At 36.7% G+C, this 17,711-nt stretch overlaps 1 protein-coding gene across 3 annotated transcripts in view; it reads right to left on the reverse strand.

Annotated features, from left to right (window-relative positions):
* PIK3CA (phosphatidylinositol-4,5-bisphosphate 3-kinase catalytic subunit alpha) overlaps nt 1-17,711 on the reverse strand; it is an 82,227-nt gene that overhangs the window by 19,162 nt on the left and 45,354 nt on the right. For all 3 annotated transcript variants that reach the window (XR_006680535.1, XM_004708597.4, XM_045295032.1), the window contains exons 4-13: nt 16,873-17,123; nt 15,343-15,588; nt 13,526-13,611; nt 8,808-8,913; nt 8,152-8,304; nt 7,912-8,046; nt 2,978-3,102; nt 1,705-1,786; nt 1,218-1,382; nt 909-1,012 (exon numbers count right to left, since the gene is read on the reverse strand). Coding sequence is in view for 2 of the 3 variants with exons in the window: in XM_004708597.4 (XP_004708654.1) it covers nt 909-1,012; nt 1,218-1,382; nt 1,705-1,786; nt 2,978-3,102; nt 7,912-8,046; nt 8,152-8,304; nt 8,808-8,913; nt 13,526-13,611; nt 15,343-15,588; nt 16,873-17,123 (1,453 nt within the window). In the remaining variant the exon portion in view is untranslated. The remainder of the gene's footprint in view (nt 1-908; nt 1,013-1,217; nt 1,383-1,704; nt 1,787-2,977; nt 3,103-7,911; nt 8,047-8,151; nt 8,305-8,807; nt 8,914-13,525; nt 13,612-15,342; nt 15,589-16,872; nt 17,124-17,711) is intronic.

The raw sequence follows: 17,711 nt of genomic DNA on the forward strand, positions 1-17,711 counted from the left end.
GGGGGGGGGGCTATTCTAACACGGTGTGAGTTCAGTTCAAGAACTAAAGGGTGACGAAGGAGTCATAGTCTTGGTGGTCCCACCTGTTGCTCTCTCTCTTTCATAATTTCGAATTTTGTTCCACATTTTTCTCCCACTCTACTCAAGATCTTCTATTGTGATCCATTTCAGAGTAGTTAGTTGATAGTGGAACCTGGACCCCATCTAGTTCTTCCTAAAAGTGGGTAATCCTGATAGATTTCTTTCCTCCAAAGGATGCAGGACCCACATGAGGGTTTATTATGAAGTGCTGGGAAAACTGAAAACTGCAGTGGTGAGAAAAAGGCAAGTTGCCCCAAGGACTTTCTTTCCATTACTATGATGCACTGGGCACATTCTTGCCAGGGGCTGTCAAGGAAAATTTTCCTGGAAAACCTTATCTCATCTACCCTACAGCCTTGTTTTTTTCCCTTTACAGTTTCTATTCCCAACACTCAAAGAACATTGAAGAGTCACGTGATTTAATCCCAGAGGACACTCAAACTGCCATTTTGACACTGTGTACATGAAAGAGCACAGAACGCTTTGGAAGGCTTGAGAGATGGGAACACTGCTTAAGAAGCATACAAAGCCAGAGGGAGGGTATGTTAAGAAGCCATAATCTCACATTTTGATATTTTTGTTGCATAAATGCCTCTATTATTTTGGAGCAATATTTCTGGTAGCAATGTTTTATGTCTGGGAAACTTTTTCAGTTAACCAAACCCAAAAGTACATATGTACCATGTGCTTACATATGTACCATGTGCTTACATATATAACACGTGGTATTTGCATATACAACACATTATATTATGCTGAATACACACACACACATTTAGAGAGTAACTACGCTAACATAAAATGAATGGGAAAGTAAGTTGACTTACTTCAAATGCCAAAAGAAAAAGTGTCCAATCCTTTGATTAGTCAAAGCTTTCTTAAGTAAAAACCTCACAAGCAGGTTATCCAAATATTGTTCATATTTTAGGACCTATGTGATTGAAAAATAAGACAATTTCACATAAACCAGGCAATGTCTTTGCAGCGCTGGAGTTAAAGTACATTTTCAGAGAGTAAACACTACTTTAAATAAAATGAATTTTTGTGTGTGTCTGTGAAAAAAATACATCATCAGTTAATACAGTGAGTGGGTTTTGGAGGTAGCATGGATTTAGAATACAACCTTGCTATTTTACCTGCACTAGCTGAATTAGGTACTGAGAAAGCTTGTCATCTGTTAAATATTTTTCCAAACAGCGCACAGCAAAACCTCGAACCATGGGGTCTGGGTAATTACAGTCCAGCAGTTCCATGGCCTGTTCAGGCTTGATCGGAGGCCAGTCTTTCACCAAGCAGTACATCTGCATGTGAACAGCCACAGTCAGACTGGACACGCAAAGACAGTTTTCAATGAATCCTATAAAACACTGTCGTAACTTATTTTAGCATTAATTTAAATAAAGACCCATTATTAACATAGTGCTGAAAATATTCCATTTGGAGTAATTTTATCTATGGAAGCAGCATGAATGATACTTTGTTCCACTGTATTACCCTTATTAATGAACTCAAAACATAGTCTCTTTCATCTTTTATGTTTTTCCAGAGTTTCTGATAAAAAAAGATTTTAGGTGAGACCATCTTTGCATAATACTTACTCAGTAATATCAAGCATACATTTACCTGGGCTACTTCATCTCTAGAATTCCATTTAACAGACAGGAGCAATTTGGGCAGAATTTCAGGGATAGTTACACAATAGTGTCTGGATGGGAAAGGCAAAACAAAATACATTCTTGATGTTATTCTAAAGGCCTAGATTTCTAGATCTTGTCTTATTACACAATCTTTATGAAGTTCTAGACATTTTAAAAATCATTCTTACCATGACTAGCTTTCTTAAACCATCAGAAGAAGTCTGCATTTAATTTGATAGATATTTACATATATAAAAGTGCTTCAAAAATTTTGTGGAAAGTGGAATTAAACGTCCATTTTGAATTTCTTGAGACCCTCCTCATACACACTCAGACACAGCTATAATAGCTAGGAAGTCCCCAATACTACTAGAAGCCAAGTATTTAGTGGGAAAAAAAAAGTTGATCAAAAAAGTTCAGCAAAATTATAAATACATTTTAGAACATTCTTTATATAGCTCATATTATTTAATTATTTATGCAAGATGAACCCTAAGAAGTATCACTAGATCAATTCTGGTAGCTAGACACAATTTATGTTTTTAATGGACTCTGCAGAAATGCACTGCAATGGCTTTATTAGGTATACTAGTGGATATTTACCAAATAGCAGGTTCCGTCATTATACTATTACTCTACGGAAACTTAAGGAAGAAAGAAAAATGAAAAGGAACTCCTAAAAATTATAATACTGTAATATCTAGACGAGGGGTCAGTAAACTTTCGAAATGGAAGATCCAATCCTGTCCCTCACAATAATTTAAAAATTATTCGAGAGCCATAATAGATGTTTACAAATGAGTGAAGTCACCAATATATGAATAATACCCTCTGAATTTTTTCAATTTTACTTCAGAGCCACATGTACATACCGAAAGAGCTGTATCTGGCTCATGAGCCGCTGCTGGCTGACCTCTGACCTAGACCAACTAAACCACAATTATACTGATCCAAAAGCATAGGCCATTGGTGGGGGGTGGGGAGAAGCGGAGGGGCTCTTATATTAAAGAAAGCAAATCCTAAGAATGTCTTAGGGATTTTTAAGGTGCAAGATAAGTATACCAGGCAGTGTGCTTTTCTAGAAATATTAATATATATCCTAGTTTTTAAAAAAGATGATGTTTGTACAACAAACACCAAAGATGTAAATTATGCCCTATTTACTCATATACTTATGGGGGTAACATGGCAGGACCAGACACAGTTAGCTCTTTTTCTGTAAGACAAGAAAGGACAGAGAATTTGCATCTTACACTTACCTATGGCTCCACAGAAAATCTTTTTCTTGCTCAGTGATTTCAGATAGAGGATCTCGTGTACAAATTGCTCGAAGCTGTTCTTTGTCATTTTCTCTTAATTCATTGTCTCTAGCTAGTCTGTTACTCTGCAAAATAAAATAATTTCTTTATCATATTTCCCCCCCTGGATTCATAAGTGATCTATTAAAAATAATCTTTTAATAAGATTTGTATTGTTTAATTGTGAGAGAGTGTAGTCTCATAGTAAAACTTTATTCTCATGGATAGGAAAGCTCCAATTGAAGACAGCATTTGTACAATAAGGCCAGTAAATTTGGTCTTGGTTAACCTCATCATTGGTTAATTAGGATAGTAATTTCCAAGGTGAGTCAGGATAAGGCACCAGATATACTAGAGGTTAGTCATGAACAACTTCTCTTCTTGATGCAGTCCCTTCCTATTACCCTATGACTTAAATAGAGGTATCTCAAACTCAAACCAAACTCACTGCCATCAAATCAATTCTGACTCAAAGCGACCCCATAGGACAGAGTAGAATTGCTCCTGTGGGTTTCCGAGATGGCAATTCTAAATGGGAGTAGAAAGCCTTATCATTCTGTACAAGGGGTTAGTGGTTTTGACCTGCTGACCTTGCGAGTAGTCGCCCAAAGGGTAACCACTATACTACCTGGGCTCCAAATAGAAATATACTAGTTCTATCGTGAGTGGGGAGTAGTTATGGACCCATTATACAAAACAAGGAACTCTTTAGAATGGGTTGTATATATTTCTGAAGACTGGAAGTTAAATCAGAGAGTCCTGCTGGTGCAATGGCTGGGTGCTCAGCTGTTCACGGGGGCCTTGGTGGTTTGAACCCATCTGGGAGCCGCGTGTGTGTGAAAGACCTGGAGCTCTGCCTGCACAACGATGGCAGTCTCGGAAGCCCGGAGGACTAGTTCTTCTCTGTCACTGGGGCTGCTATGATTTGGATTGATTGGATGGCACCTCAAACAACAACAAAAGAAAAATCAAACTGTCATGTTTCTTAGTTTTATCTGCTGTTAATTTAACCAGAAGCATAAAGAAGTTTTACTGGCTCTCAGTAACTCAGGAAGTATTTATTAAGCATACATAGTGTGCTTACTGTATTCTTGCTGTTGGCCCCATAAGATGGCAAAAGGTCTGGTATTAAGAGAATCTTTGTTCTAGGGGGACGGCAAATAAACACTATGAAAATACCAGAGAGTTGATATGAGTACTCAGGGTGATGTGGCAGAGTAGGAGTAAATGGCTACTCTAGAATGGGTGTTTGCATATGCCCTCTCTCAGAAGGTCACATTTATGTGATATCCAAATAACATGAAGGGACCATCCATACTAAGATCAGGGGAAAGGGCTATTTCAGTGGAGGACAACGGTTCAAGGGTTCTGAGGGGGAGCGTGCAGTGTGAAAGAGGAACAGGAAAAAGGGCAGTGAGACTGAAGCCCAGTAGACAATGGAGAGAAGTGCCAGGAGGTGGTATTCAGAGCATGTAAAATTTGGAGGTCAGAGTTAAAAACGTTTTATTTTTAGGGAAAGCTATTTATAAGAGGAATGCCATGAGTTGACTTGTCTCATAAAGATTACTTTGGCTGCTTGGGGGAAGGAGGAAGCCCTGTGAAAAGGCAATGGCAATAGTCCAGGAAAGAGCTAACAAATACTTAACCCTCAGTTTACCAGGAAGTGATAGCTAAATAGCTAATGCTGTTTATCATTTTGGGTCAATGGACTCTTTTGTATTATTTTATTACCTTATACTTTTATAATCCTGGAATACTGATTCTAGGTTCTAAGTATATATTATTGCTTCTAGTTTATCATCCATTCTGGTTTTCTTTGTAGTTGCATTGACAACAAGCAATACTTTCGAAGACATTGGGGGCTCATGATTTCGTTGAGGAGAGCATGGCCCTCTTTTTAGCTTGATAACTGTAAAACATTTCTCTTTTAACGCTTACATACAGCAAACAGAATGATGAACCTAAGTTTATTCTAGTCACCTTCACATTTTGTCATAAAATAGTACAGGGCAATGTTCTGCCTGCTGAAGGATTAGTTGAATGTGACTATCCTATTTCCTCCAGGGCCTTAGAACTAAACTCTAGTGTTTGAGAAAATTCACCTAGGATAACATTATTTTCTATTTAACTTATGATCAATTTCACCACTGCATTTAAAGAACCTTTAAAGGCATTAAAGAATGAGAACCTTTAGTATGTCTGGTGAAATTTTGGTTGTCACAGGTTAGGGTGGCTGCCGGTGATGCTATTGGTACCTATTGAGTTGAGGGTATGGATGGTGTTAAGCACTGAAAATGCACAAGACAGGCTCTATAAAGGGAATTACTTGCCAGCACTCCACCTCCCCCCACCACACTTAAAAAAGGTCAATAGTGCTGAGACTGAGAAACTCTGCTCTGGAAGTGCTGGTATCACTTTGTATCAATATTACGATTTGTCTAATACCATATATACTCGAGTATAAGCTGATCAAAATAACAGCTGAGGCACCTAATTTTACCACAAAAACTGCGCTGAAACATCTATTAGTTTTCTTCCCTTTGGCATTATGGGTAGAAATGAGACATCCTGAATTCTCAACTGTTTCCATTGAAAGCCAAGAGAAAACAATGTTCCTAGTCTTCTTTTGTATCTCTGGAAAGATACTGTAATATAGAGAAAAATGCAATAAGAAAGCTTAAGGATGATATAATAGTGAAGAATTATTTTATTAGTAAATCGCTCTATTCTGTCCTTTTTTTAAAAGCATCCTTGGAATAAAGGATAAACAATGATAAAATATTTCCTACAATGATGGGCTAAAATATTTGAAGATAAAGGAAAACTAATAACCAAATGTATCTTAGGTTCATATAATACATTTTTCTCCCAAATGATAATTGAAAGGCAGGGTTAGGTTTTATTCTTTTATAAAAGAATTTATAAATTTTCTCCGAAACATAAAACATCAATGTGTTTATGAAATGAATAAAATATTTCACCAGTGAGTTTTAAAATGACTTGTTGCTTGCAATTCAGTTAATTAATTGGATTCAGTTCATAACAAACTGGATTGGCTATGGGCATTTTAAGGTGTCTTGGTGGTATAATAGCTAATGGAAAGGTCAACAGTTGAAACCCACCAGCCACAAGAGAAAGATATGCATGCTGCCAGTCTGCATGTGTAAAGATGGACAGCCTTATCGGGCAGTCCTACTCTGTCCTGTAGGGTTGCAATGAGTCAGCGCTGACTCGATGGCAGTGAATGCAGTCTTTTGATTTTTTTTAACAGAACTTTTATGAAAATGTCTATCAGGATTTTAAACCCTATGTCATAACTTAAGAATTCCTGTTTTGCTACTCCAGAATAGTTAAGTGTAAGAGATATACCACTTATTAAACAGTAACACTGTACAAGTTATTTAAACTCTGTAAGTCTTGGATTTTTTACTGATACAACAGAATAGGATTAAAAAGCAGAGATTAAAATAGTTCCCAGATTCACAGAGGCTGTTACTAAAATTAAATAAGATAATATATAAAAAGTGATTGGTACAGTGTTTGGTACAAGGTAAACACAAAATAAATGCTAGGATTATTACCAACAGGGAATTAAGCTTACAGTATAGTGGTTATGTTTTTCAATTAAAATATGTACTTTTAAATACCAATAAAATGAACTGGTTTTATTATCCTATTGAACTCAGTAATGAGTTCTTGAGATTTTTATTTATTTATTAATTGGGAGTTAATACATATATCATTTAGTAGTTCAATCACATCAAGCAGTATTTTGCTACCACCATCAGTTTCCAAAAGTAAAGATTTTATATTCATTTGTACTTGCCAAAATAGCTTCTACATATGTACTGCTAACAGTATATATACAGTAAAGATATTGGTATAACTCAGTTTACCCACAGGATTGGTATATTCCTTACTGGGACCACTAGCTGTGAATGAATGAAGTTCCTAAGTGCAGTATTCCAGGCTGCATCTGGGTGCTTTTATACTGTTGTGGTCTTGTTTCTGGGGTTGGCTTATTTTAGGGCCTCTTGGCCCCTCTGTTCCTTGGCTAAACTATCTGTGATATCCAAACAGGCCAAAGAAAAAGTGATACATTTGGAAACGGGGAGAAAGAGATACCAAAGAGTAAAAATATCCCTTTGCCTTAACACTGACACCTTTGGCCTTGAAAAGTAAGGAAGAATTAATAGCCTTTAGGCCCAGCTATATTGTGGTTCCAAGGTTATGGCCAAGTTAACCAGATCAATGATTCAAGTTACATACATACTCTTTTCTGGACGTCTAGACTATAATGCAAAGATTTTGCCATTTCCTCTACCTCAAAGTTCGACATTTCAGTATATGAAAAAGATCAACAATATAGATATACTTTAGTCTCAACTTCAAATATACTGTCTCAGAGATGTATTTTCTGAATCCCAACATATATGAATTTAGCCTTTCCCTTCTGACCCTCAGTTAGTCTTTCCAGGTATACATCTGTCTCTTTCATTCATGACATCTACTGTGATTTATAGTCCTACTATGTGCTTTAACTTGTTTAATGCCGATTTTTACCACTACATTATAAACATAAGGTAGATTTGCTTTTTCCACAACTCTATTAGCTAATGTGTCTCACAATGCATTATATATAGTTAGCATTCAATAAGTATTTGTTAAGTGAATGAGGGAAGGCTAGGACCCTGAGTAAATTATTTAAGAGTTAAAACTGCAGTGAATGATACTCATAAATAGAAAACTATATAACAATGCCTAGCTGTCCAGGAGCCCCTGGTATCTCTGCCAGTATACTGAACATACACAAAACCTTTCCAGTACAAAGAACGTATACCGAAATCCCGGGATGAGGGCTAACACACATAAGCAACCTCAGTGACCGGCCTTACCAGTCCTGCATGGGAGTAATTAAATCCTGCTTCTCGGGACACAGACCAATTGGCATGCTCTTCAATCACAGACATATCTGGAAACTTTACCACACTGCTGAACCAGTCAAACTCCAGTTCTAAGCATGGAGTTTCCTATGAGAAGGAAAAGATGTTACCATATATATTGTGCTTGATTATCAAAAAAAGGGGAAAATGTTCTCATTTATGTTAAAAAAGCATTTTGAAATAAAAACTTACCTTATTTGGGTTTGATCCAGTAACACCAATAGGGTTCAGTAAATCTTCTAATCCATGAGGTACTGACCAAAGATTCAGAGCCATTTTTCCAGATACGAGAGTATCTGTGTAATCAAACAGGTTTATATTTCCCCAGGCCAATGGACAGTGTTCCTAAAAACCAGAGAAAAATATTCACTCCCTGGCATCAAATGATAAATAAAGCATTTCACAATGACATGCACTTCCCTAGAGAGAAGAACTCAACAACCCACTCTTTCTATAATAATCTGACTTTGACATCTACAAAAGGTCATCCTAATTTCTCAAACTACAAACATGTTCTTTCCTCTTTTTCATTAGAAATTACACGTATTTTATTTATAAGTTGGAAAGCATGCATGACACACATTTGTATGCAAACACATAACAGATATTTGCTTGTGGTATTTTTATATTTAAAGAACTGGATTAGAGTGAACTCGTAACTCTCTCATCATAAATAAACTGGCCTCAGATATTCTGCAATTCACATATTTATTAAACTTCCAAAATACTTGATTTGCAAACTTTTATTTAAATAGAGAAAAATAATTTTTGTTTTTCAAGAAAAATTCAACCCACAGAGTCATGGGACTTTGAGAAGTCAGTTGCATGCTCCCTTCTGGACCCTTTACCTCCTTCGCGCCCTTGCGGCCTTTCACCGAACAAATGGAAAGGCAAAGCCGGGCAGCGCGGGGGAGATCGGGAATGTATATGTCATAATTCAGCCATTCATTCCACCTATGGAAAAGTTCAAAGACAAAGAATTTATCAAAAAAAAAGGCTTTATCTAGACATGTAAACAATTCCTATAAAGCAAAAAAACCAAAAACAAACAACAACAAAAGGAAAAAAACCAAACCAAAATAAAATAGGCAAGAGACTGACAAGAACAGGCAGTTCACAATGCATATTCAAGTGGAGGCCACAAATAAAGAGGCAATGCTATTTGTTTGCCATCTAGGACGTACCAACCAAAATCTTAAAAGAAATCCCAGAGGACAGGAGAGGGGCTATAGTTAGAAAGACGGGATGGAACAAAGGGTGGGAAGGATGGGTAGCAACAGCACGGTGCATACATGTCAGTGCTGGTGTCATTTGTTAACAACTCATTTGGAAAGTAGAATTTACTAAAACTACCAGCTCTAATTTCTATTTTTTAAGAAGAATGGCCACAGTGCTCCTTAGGGCTAGGATGGCAAGACTTTTTCTGGCATACTTTGGACATGTTATCAAGAGACATTAGTCCCCGGAGAAGGACTTCATGCTTGGTAAATCTGAGGGGCAGCAAAAGAGAGGAAGGCCTCACAGAGAGTCTGACCCAGAGGCTCCCACAATGGGCGCGAGCATAAAAACAATGTGAGCATGGCTCAGGGCCTGGCAGTGTTTCGCTCTGTTGTGCTTAGGGTTGCCATGGGTCAAAACTGACTCAATGGCATCGAATGTAGCTCTAACTACAAACACAAAGTCGCAGAAATGTGTGTAATGGTACATGGAATATTCATAGCAGAATTACTTATAATATCTGCAAACTGCAAATAACCAACATATCCAACAATAGACTAAAGAATAGGATACTAATGACAATAAACAGCAGTTATTTACAACACAGATGAATTGTATCAACACAATATTGAATGAAAGGAGCTGGGCACAAAAGACTCCTATTGCTTTAATCTAGTTATAAAATATTCAAAACCAGGTAAAATTATTATTGCTAGAAGTCAAGATATTGGTTATGTGGGGGAAAAGAAAAAGTTAATGGATTGGGAAGGGGCTTTAGGAGCGATGGTAATGTTCTGTCTTGACTAACACTGGGGTTTATATAGGTCCTCACTTTGTGAAAGCTCACTGAGCTGTACAATTGTGATCTGTATACTTTTTGTACATTTGTACAAGAGAAATTTCTTAAAAGACAAATAATATAGAGAAACAAAACAAGAGACAATGAGAATTCATATTATGATTACAACTATATTTAATTACTTTGATATATTATATAGTTTTATTCAGAAGAGCCAATTAAACTAGAAAGTACACAGAATGAAAGAAAAACTACTTCAGATGAGCCAGTCAGGGTGCAGTGTAGCACTGATGAAATATACTTTTCCCTCTAATTCTTTAAGGCTTCCTGCCCCCCAACTATCATGACCTCAAGTCTACCTTACCAATCTGACTAGACCAGAGCATGTACACAGGTACAGATCAGAGCTGGAAACACAGGGAATCCAGGACAGATGAACCCCTCAGGACCAGTAATGAGACTAGTGACACCAGGAGGGGAAGGGGAAGGGGAGGGGAGAAAGGAGGAATCAATCACAAGGATTGACATACAGCCCCCTCCCAGGGGAAGAACAACTGAAACATAGGTCAAGGGAGACAGAGGATGATGTAAGATATGAAAATAATAATCTATAATTTATCAAGGGTTCATGAGGGCAGGAGAGTGGGGTAGGGAGGGAAAATAACATGAGAAGCTGCTATCAAGGGCTCAAGTAGAAAGAAAATGCTTTGCAAATGAGAATGACAACATATATACAAATGTGCTTGAAAATGGATGAATGTATGGACTATGATAAGAGCTGCAAGAGCCCCCAATAAAAGTATTTAATAAATTTAAAAAAAAATTGAAAAGGAAAACCACTTCACAAGGTGCAATATAATGATGTTCATAATGAGGAAAAAGTTACTACAAAAGAGACATAAGAAATTATTCACAGCCCCCAATAAAATGATTTTAAAAAAAGAAAGAAATTATCCACAATTTTATGGCACAGTCCCTTCACTTTACTGAATACTACATGTGAAATAATGTCTATATTTGGTATATGATTTGTAAAGAGAACAATAGTGTTTATTTGTGAAATACATCATAGCAACAGTCAAGATTAATGACTCTTAAGTCGTACTGTGCGTAGTAGTCTGAAGGTTTCACCGAATGTCTGGCCCTCCTCCCCCCATCACTATTTCCTCATTTGTGAAATGGGCTAACAACTACACCTACCTTCATACGGTTATTGTGAGGATTACATGATATAACATTAGTAAAGTGATTAGCTATAATTAACTTGGAAAACTTTTCAAATGCCTTCTTAATAACGCTCTTCTATTCTTTGACTATGAACAGACTAAAGCTAAATTAACAATAAAATGGTCTGATAATTTCATTTTGAACTTGCCAAACTAAGGTATAAACTTCATTGGTAAAATAAATTCTATTTAATCTCTCATCTTTGCTTGATTATAGGCAAAGATAAGTAGGGGAACCTAGCATTAATTCTAAAGATAATAACAACAACGGTTGTTAAAAAAATGTTGGGAGGAGAAAAATGCTGTGGCACTTTAAAGTCCACTGTGATTTAAGAAAAATTAAAGAGATCTATTCTAACATACTTAGGAATATTTACTATTACTAAATCTTTCGAATTGCTCATAATTCATAGAACATATTCTATATGTTCAAATAAGTTTTATTTTAGTACTCCAGTTGTTCAATATTCTGTTAACAAAGCATGCTTCTCTCTTCTTCTAAAGTCCACTCCTGGTTACAAATAGTACACTCATTCTTTTTTTTCAGTACACTCATTCTTATTTGGGAAGATGAACTAGTAATATTTCAGGGGAAACCATTAGTATATCAGATTTACTTAGCATGTTGGGGGGGGGAGCATATGGAACAAACACTTAGATTCAGCAATGATTTGTTCAAGCTACTATAAAAGCTCTGGATTAATTTCTCTCTTTTTTTTTTTGCTTTTGTAAACACATAAAATTAAAAAAAACTTTACTTAAAGTCTCAAGGCATACTACCTAAGATACTCATGCTTTAGACTAAGAAGAGGATTCCTGAAAGAAAAAGAAGCCCTTCCTGAATTTATGCTTTAAATACCAACATTTAAATCATAATAAATTAGCTTGCTTTTTAATGTAAAGCTAAGTTTATTTTGGTTACTTGAAACACCTAGGATAAGTCTACTTCATACTATTTTGGAATTTTTGCTTCGGGCCTGTTGAACTCCTCGTATTAATGTGCTTATAGTAGTCCATAAATTTGTAAACACCATGTGTATTGCTTTTCTATTCCTTCCCACAATTACATTCTTTCTTCACAACCTGACAGACAAGCAGTATGCTTCAAGAAATAAACTCATGTTGCTTTAACAAAGATTTTGGAGTTGTTTGTTGCCATAGCATAATTTCTAACCTGAAGTACTTTCTGGTTCATGAAGGATGAGAAACTTTCCCTTCGTTTTTGGTTTCATCTCATTCATTGTAGTCCTCAATGCAATATCATGGATTTCCTCCCTGTTTCCATTCCTTTTTTTCCTAACCCTTCTGAACTTTGTCCTTGGGTAATTGCTGCCCTTTTGATCTCAAATGATTGATTATTCCAAGTTGTGTATATCCCCCAGTGTTATTGTTTCCCTATACAGACCTATTATTTAGCTGGAAATTGAGCTCGCAAGGGGAGTACAATTCCAGACCTAAAAGGTGGTTGAGGGTTTTAGTTTCAGGAGCTCACCAGTCTCTTTCTTACAAGGATGGCTGGGCTCTGATACTACCTCCCTTCTTCTTGCTTAAGGAGGGCTGCTGCCTCTTTGAACCTTACTCAGGTTCTAGAAGGGTAGTTCCCACTAGCCACTTAATCCTAACATCTACATTTTTTAAAATAGATTTTCCAAGCACTCAGTCTAAATTCATGATGAGATTTAGTCCCTTAGTTCTATTGCTGTTCCCTTTAATCTTTAATCTTCGATACCAATCTGTTTCTTTAAACTATTATTTCTATTATATTCATAAGACTGACTCTTATTCCCAAATGACTTTATGGAAAAAGACAAAGAAATGGCAAGATGGCCAGCTGTTAGATTATACGACCTTTTATCTCATTATATCTAGTTGGTAATAACTTAAAACTATCCCCAATAATATTTTCCCTCACAAATAAACTGATTTGTTTCCAAATGCCATAATGTACGTCACAATGATCTCTTCTGGTGGATTAGAAGGAAATCACCTCAGAGGACCTGGAGTTGTTTGCTATACCTCACTTTTCCATGTAAATGAGCGGAAGGTCAGAAAAGAATAAAACTCTAGGCTTATGGATCCAATATACTGAACCGTCAGCACAGAACTTCAACTATCTTCTATACTTGGAATCAAAAGGAACTTTCTAATACAGTTTTAAATATAATGAATAAAGTGATCCTGTGATTGACATTCATTGGACAGAAAGTCCTTATATTTATGTGTCAGATAATTTATATGATTTAAGTAATAAACATTACTTTTGCTATTATTTTGTCAAATACTAAAATGTCCTTTAAAACTACAATGCCACATATTTTCTTACCTGGGATTGGAACAAGGTACTCTTTGAGTGTTTACATTGTCACATAAAGGTTCTCCTCCATGGTAGATACCTGTTCGAACATAGATCTAAAGAGAGAGAGAGAGAGAAAAGGTACCAATGCAAAATCCAAGGGCAGCTCTACTCTGTCCTAAAGGGTTACAATGAGATAAAGTCTACTCAATGACAATCAAATGATAATCGGTTATATAAATACAGGCACCCCCACACCTCACACCCCCACGCACACTCAAACAGACACATAAGCACATACATACATGCTACACTGAACCAAATACCAAGCAATATAAAATGTAACTGATATGTATGAGGGAACCTATTCAATTTTGGTAGACATTTCAGTTTTCCTTTTCTTCACACAAGCATTGAGCCCTCGTGGAGGAGAGGGCACGTATTGGGCTGCTAGCTGGCAGGGTCGGCAGCACCTGCTCTGAGGGAGAAAGACGAGGCTGTCTCTATGTGTAAAGGCTTAAAGTCTCAGAAAACCTAGGGAACAGCCCTACTCTGCCTTATCGGGTTGATCTGCGTTGTGATTGCCTCAATGGCAGTTGGTTGGTTTTTTCACACATATAATTGGGTAAGAATGATATAAGATTCTTCAACAATATTTATTGGCACATAGTGAATGATGGGGGGAGTGCGGAGTGGAGACCCCAAAGCCCTTTAGTAGGCCACTGGAGATCCCCTTGCAGAGGGGTCTCGGGGAGGAGAAGAGCCAGTCAGGGTGCGATGTAGCAACAATAAAAAATTCAACTTTCCTCCAGTTCCTAAATGCTTCCTCCCCACCCCCACTATCATGATACGAATTCTACCTTGCAAATCTGGCTAGACCAGAGGATGTACACTGGTGCAGATAGGAACTGGAAATACAGGGAATCCAGGGCGGATGATCCCTTTAGGACCAGTGGTGTGAGTGGCGATACTGGGAGGGTAGAGGGAGAGTGGGTAGGAAAGAGGGAACTGATTACAAGGAACTATATGTGACCTCCTCCCTGGGGGACGGACAACAGAAAAGTGGGTGAAGGGAGACGTCGGACAGGGCAAGATATGACAAAATAAAAATTTATAAATTATCAAGGGCTCATGAGGGAGGGGGGAGTGGGGAGGGAGGGGAAAAATGAGGACCCAATGCCGGGGGCTTAAGTGGAGAGCAAATGTTTTGAGCATGACGAGGGCAATGAATGTACAAATGTGCTTTACACAATTGATGCATGTATGGATTGTGATAAGAGTTGTATGAGCCCCTAATAAAACGATTAAAAAAATTTTTTTGGCAGATTGATTCATTCAGAATTGGGCCATCAGACTACTAAAGGTTAATATAGGCTCACAGACTTTCTCTCCTAAAACCTTGTAGGACAGATATGAAGAATGCAGAATTCTTCAGATCCCACAAAAACAATAATATTTCTGTACAAAGCACAGAAATATTTACAGGTAGGATAAATAAAGACTATAAAAAAAGCCCAGGGTGGGTCATATTTTGCTGCCAAATTAATTCTCTACAATTTTTGGTTTTAAAAGCTTAAGACTATGGATAATTTAATTATTACATTAAAATTATAGGCATCAGAATTATGAAAAGACTTATGAGTTATGTAAAAGTTGAGGTATACAGAAACCCAAATAGAATTAACTATATATTGCATGTATACTTTCAGAGATTTGGGTGTTTTTCTAGCCATCTGAAAACACCATGCTGTAGGTTAACAGATTATTACTATTGTTCAATAAAAAAGGCTTATATACTTTTTATATAAGTCTTTTAATGTATTATAAGCATCAGCATTTGACCTTACCTTGTCAATATCTCGAATATTTACATTCACATAGGTTGCACAAAGAATTTTTATTCTTAGTGCACTATTGATAACCCAAAGGGATTTTGTTGATGTTTCCCCATTCATATACGGTGTCGCTGTGGAAATGCGTCGGGAATAAGATGGCATTGTGAAACAGTCCATTGGCAGCTGGGAGTAGAGGCTTTCTTTAGCCATCAGCATCAAATTGGGCATCCTTCCAAGCATTATACAGCTTCGTATATACTGTAAGAGATCACAGAAGGAGGGAAAAGCAATTCCCTGTAAGGCTATTCATTTAAAAGCAATATGTAGGAGGATATGAGAGAATTTACACACTAAGTTAACAAAAATCAAACATTATAAATCAAACCATGTTTCATAACACTTGCTATATTTATAGCATCGAAAGTATTACCATTTGGGAATAAGGTTCAGCACAGGATCAAACAAGTGCTTATGAATTCAAATTATATATATGTAAAAAAAAAAAGTTAAAGTCAATCTATAGTTCAACTCTTAAATGGAAATAAATAGGAAACCGGAATTAAAACAAGGAGCAGAGAAAACACATTATAACAACTGCTTTTGTTGAACGAAAAACAGTATCTCATAAGTGCCTATCAAAATCAATTTGATGGCAGTGAGTCTGGTTGTTGGTTTTTTTGGTCACTAGATACTATTAAGTTATATTGATGTCCAGTCGGCAAATTGCTGCTTTTTGATTAAAGTATCTCCTGATTTATTAAAACCTAAAATACAATAGAAAAGCCACAAAGAGGAGACAGGTAAAATCATGGATATATTATCATTGGTCTGAATTTTGAAATGTTAGTTAAGACAGTTTCGATGTAAGTGTTACTGTACACATATTACAATCGTCTTTCTTAGTCAGAATCTCCTACTACAGCATTAAAAATTGAAAGCAGAATTATTTTTACATAATGCTTGTCTCAGATATAAAATAATGCTTGATACATACATAATGGTTCTTATTTATTTAACAAATAAATTCAAACAGTAAGACAGTATTAATAGTAAATTTTAATAATTACAGAATAGATTTAAAATTAATGTCTATTTTAATTACATTCCTGTGACATTGCTTTATGAGGAGAGAAAAATCAGGAAACAACCCATGTTTGGGGGACAGTGTAAAAGCCAAGGAGTCCCAGTAGCACAATGGTTAAAGCATGTGGCAGCTAACTGAATGGTTAGTGGTTTGAATCTACTAGTCCTGTGACAGTCTGCTTCTGTAAAGAGTATGGCCATGGAAACCCAATGGGGCTGTTCTACTTGATCTCAGAAGGTCTCCATGAATAGGAATCAACTCAACAACAACAGGGTGTTGGCAACTGTTAACATACTCAGTCTCGCAAATTAAATAACTGACAAAAAATCTTTTAAAATATTGCTCAGTAATATTGATTATTTATATTTCAAAAAGTATGCCCTAAAAATATGAATACTGTTCCCTAGTGTGACTACTTTTTAAATTTAAAATCATTATTGTTAAAAAGTGTTACTTACCTTATACTGACTCAGAGGATATTTTTCTAGGAAGTATTCATCACATCCACATACTTTTAAAATATACTTGCCCTGATATTCTAAAACACAGAGCTTTAATTGCTCAGATGACAGCAACATACTGCGAGTCTTTTTCCTGATTGCTTCGGCAATCACCTGTTCTGGCACGCAGTCATGGCTGATTTTCAGCGTATACTTCTGCTTATCATTGTTTGGAGAAACGATTACCCAAATCACCACTATGATTTGCCCTAAAACAGAAAAACATTATTAGATGCAATCGCTACATATATTTCAGGTTTTAAGGGGGAAATTTTAATTGGTGATTACTCAAGCCACAGTTATAAATGACTTATCATCAACATAATTGACTCTCAGTAAACATCAGGTAGGAACAGGGCTTTCAGTGTCGCACTGTATAATAATCCCCCCAAGCAGTGGGCCACAAGATCCTCAAACCAAGCGAATCTACATTCTAAGCTGCAGAGTATGTTTCAAGGGTGCAGCTCTGTGAATGAAGGCTCTAGGGTATCAAAGACTCAATAGCAGGGCAGTGCAGAGTGGAGACCCAAACCCATCCGCTTAACAGAAGGGTCACAAGGAAGAGACAAGCCTGTCAGGGTTCAGTACAGCCCCAATGAAACATACAACTTTCCTCTATTTCTTTAATGCTCTGCCACCCCCTCCAATCATGATCCCAATTCTACCTAACGAATCCAGCTAGACCAGGGCATATTTACAAGTACAGATAAGAGCTGGAAACAGGAAATCCAGGACAGATAAACCCCTCAGGATTGATAATGAGAGTAGTGATACCAGGAGGGGAAGGGGAAGGTAGG

This window comes from Echinops telfairi, unplaced genomic scaffold (assembly GCF_000313985.2).
Source record: "Echinops telfairi isolate 266 unplaced genomic scaffold, ASM31398v2 ScPeMD7_4225;HRSCAF=4972, whole genome shotgun sequence".
Lineage (NCBI taxonomy): Eukaryota > Metazoa > Chordata > Mammalia > Afrosoricida > Tenrecidae > Echinops > Echinops telfairi.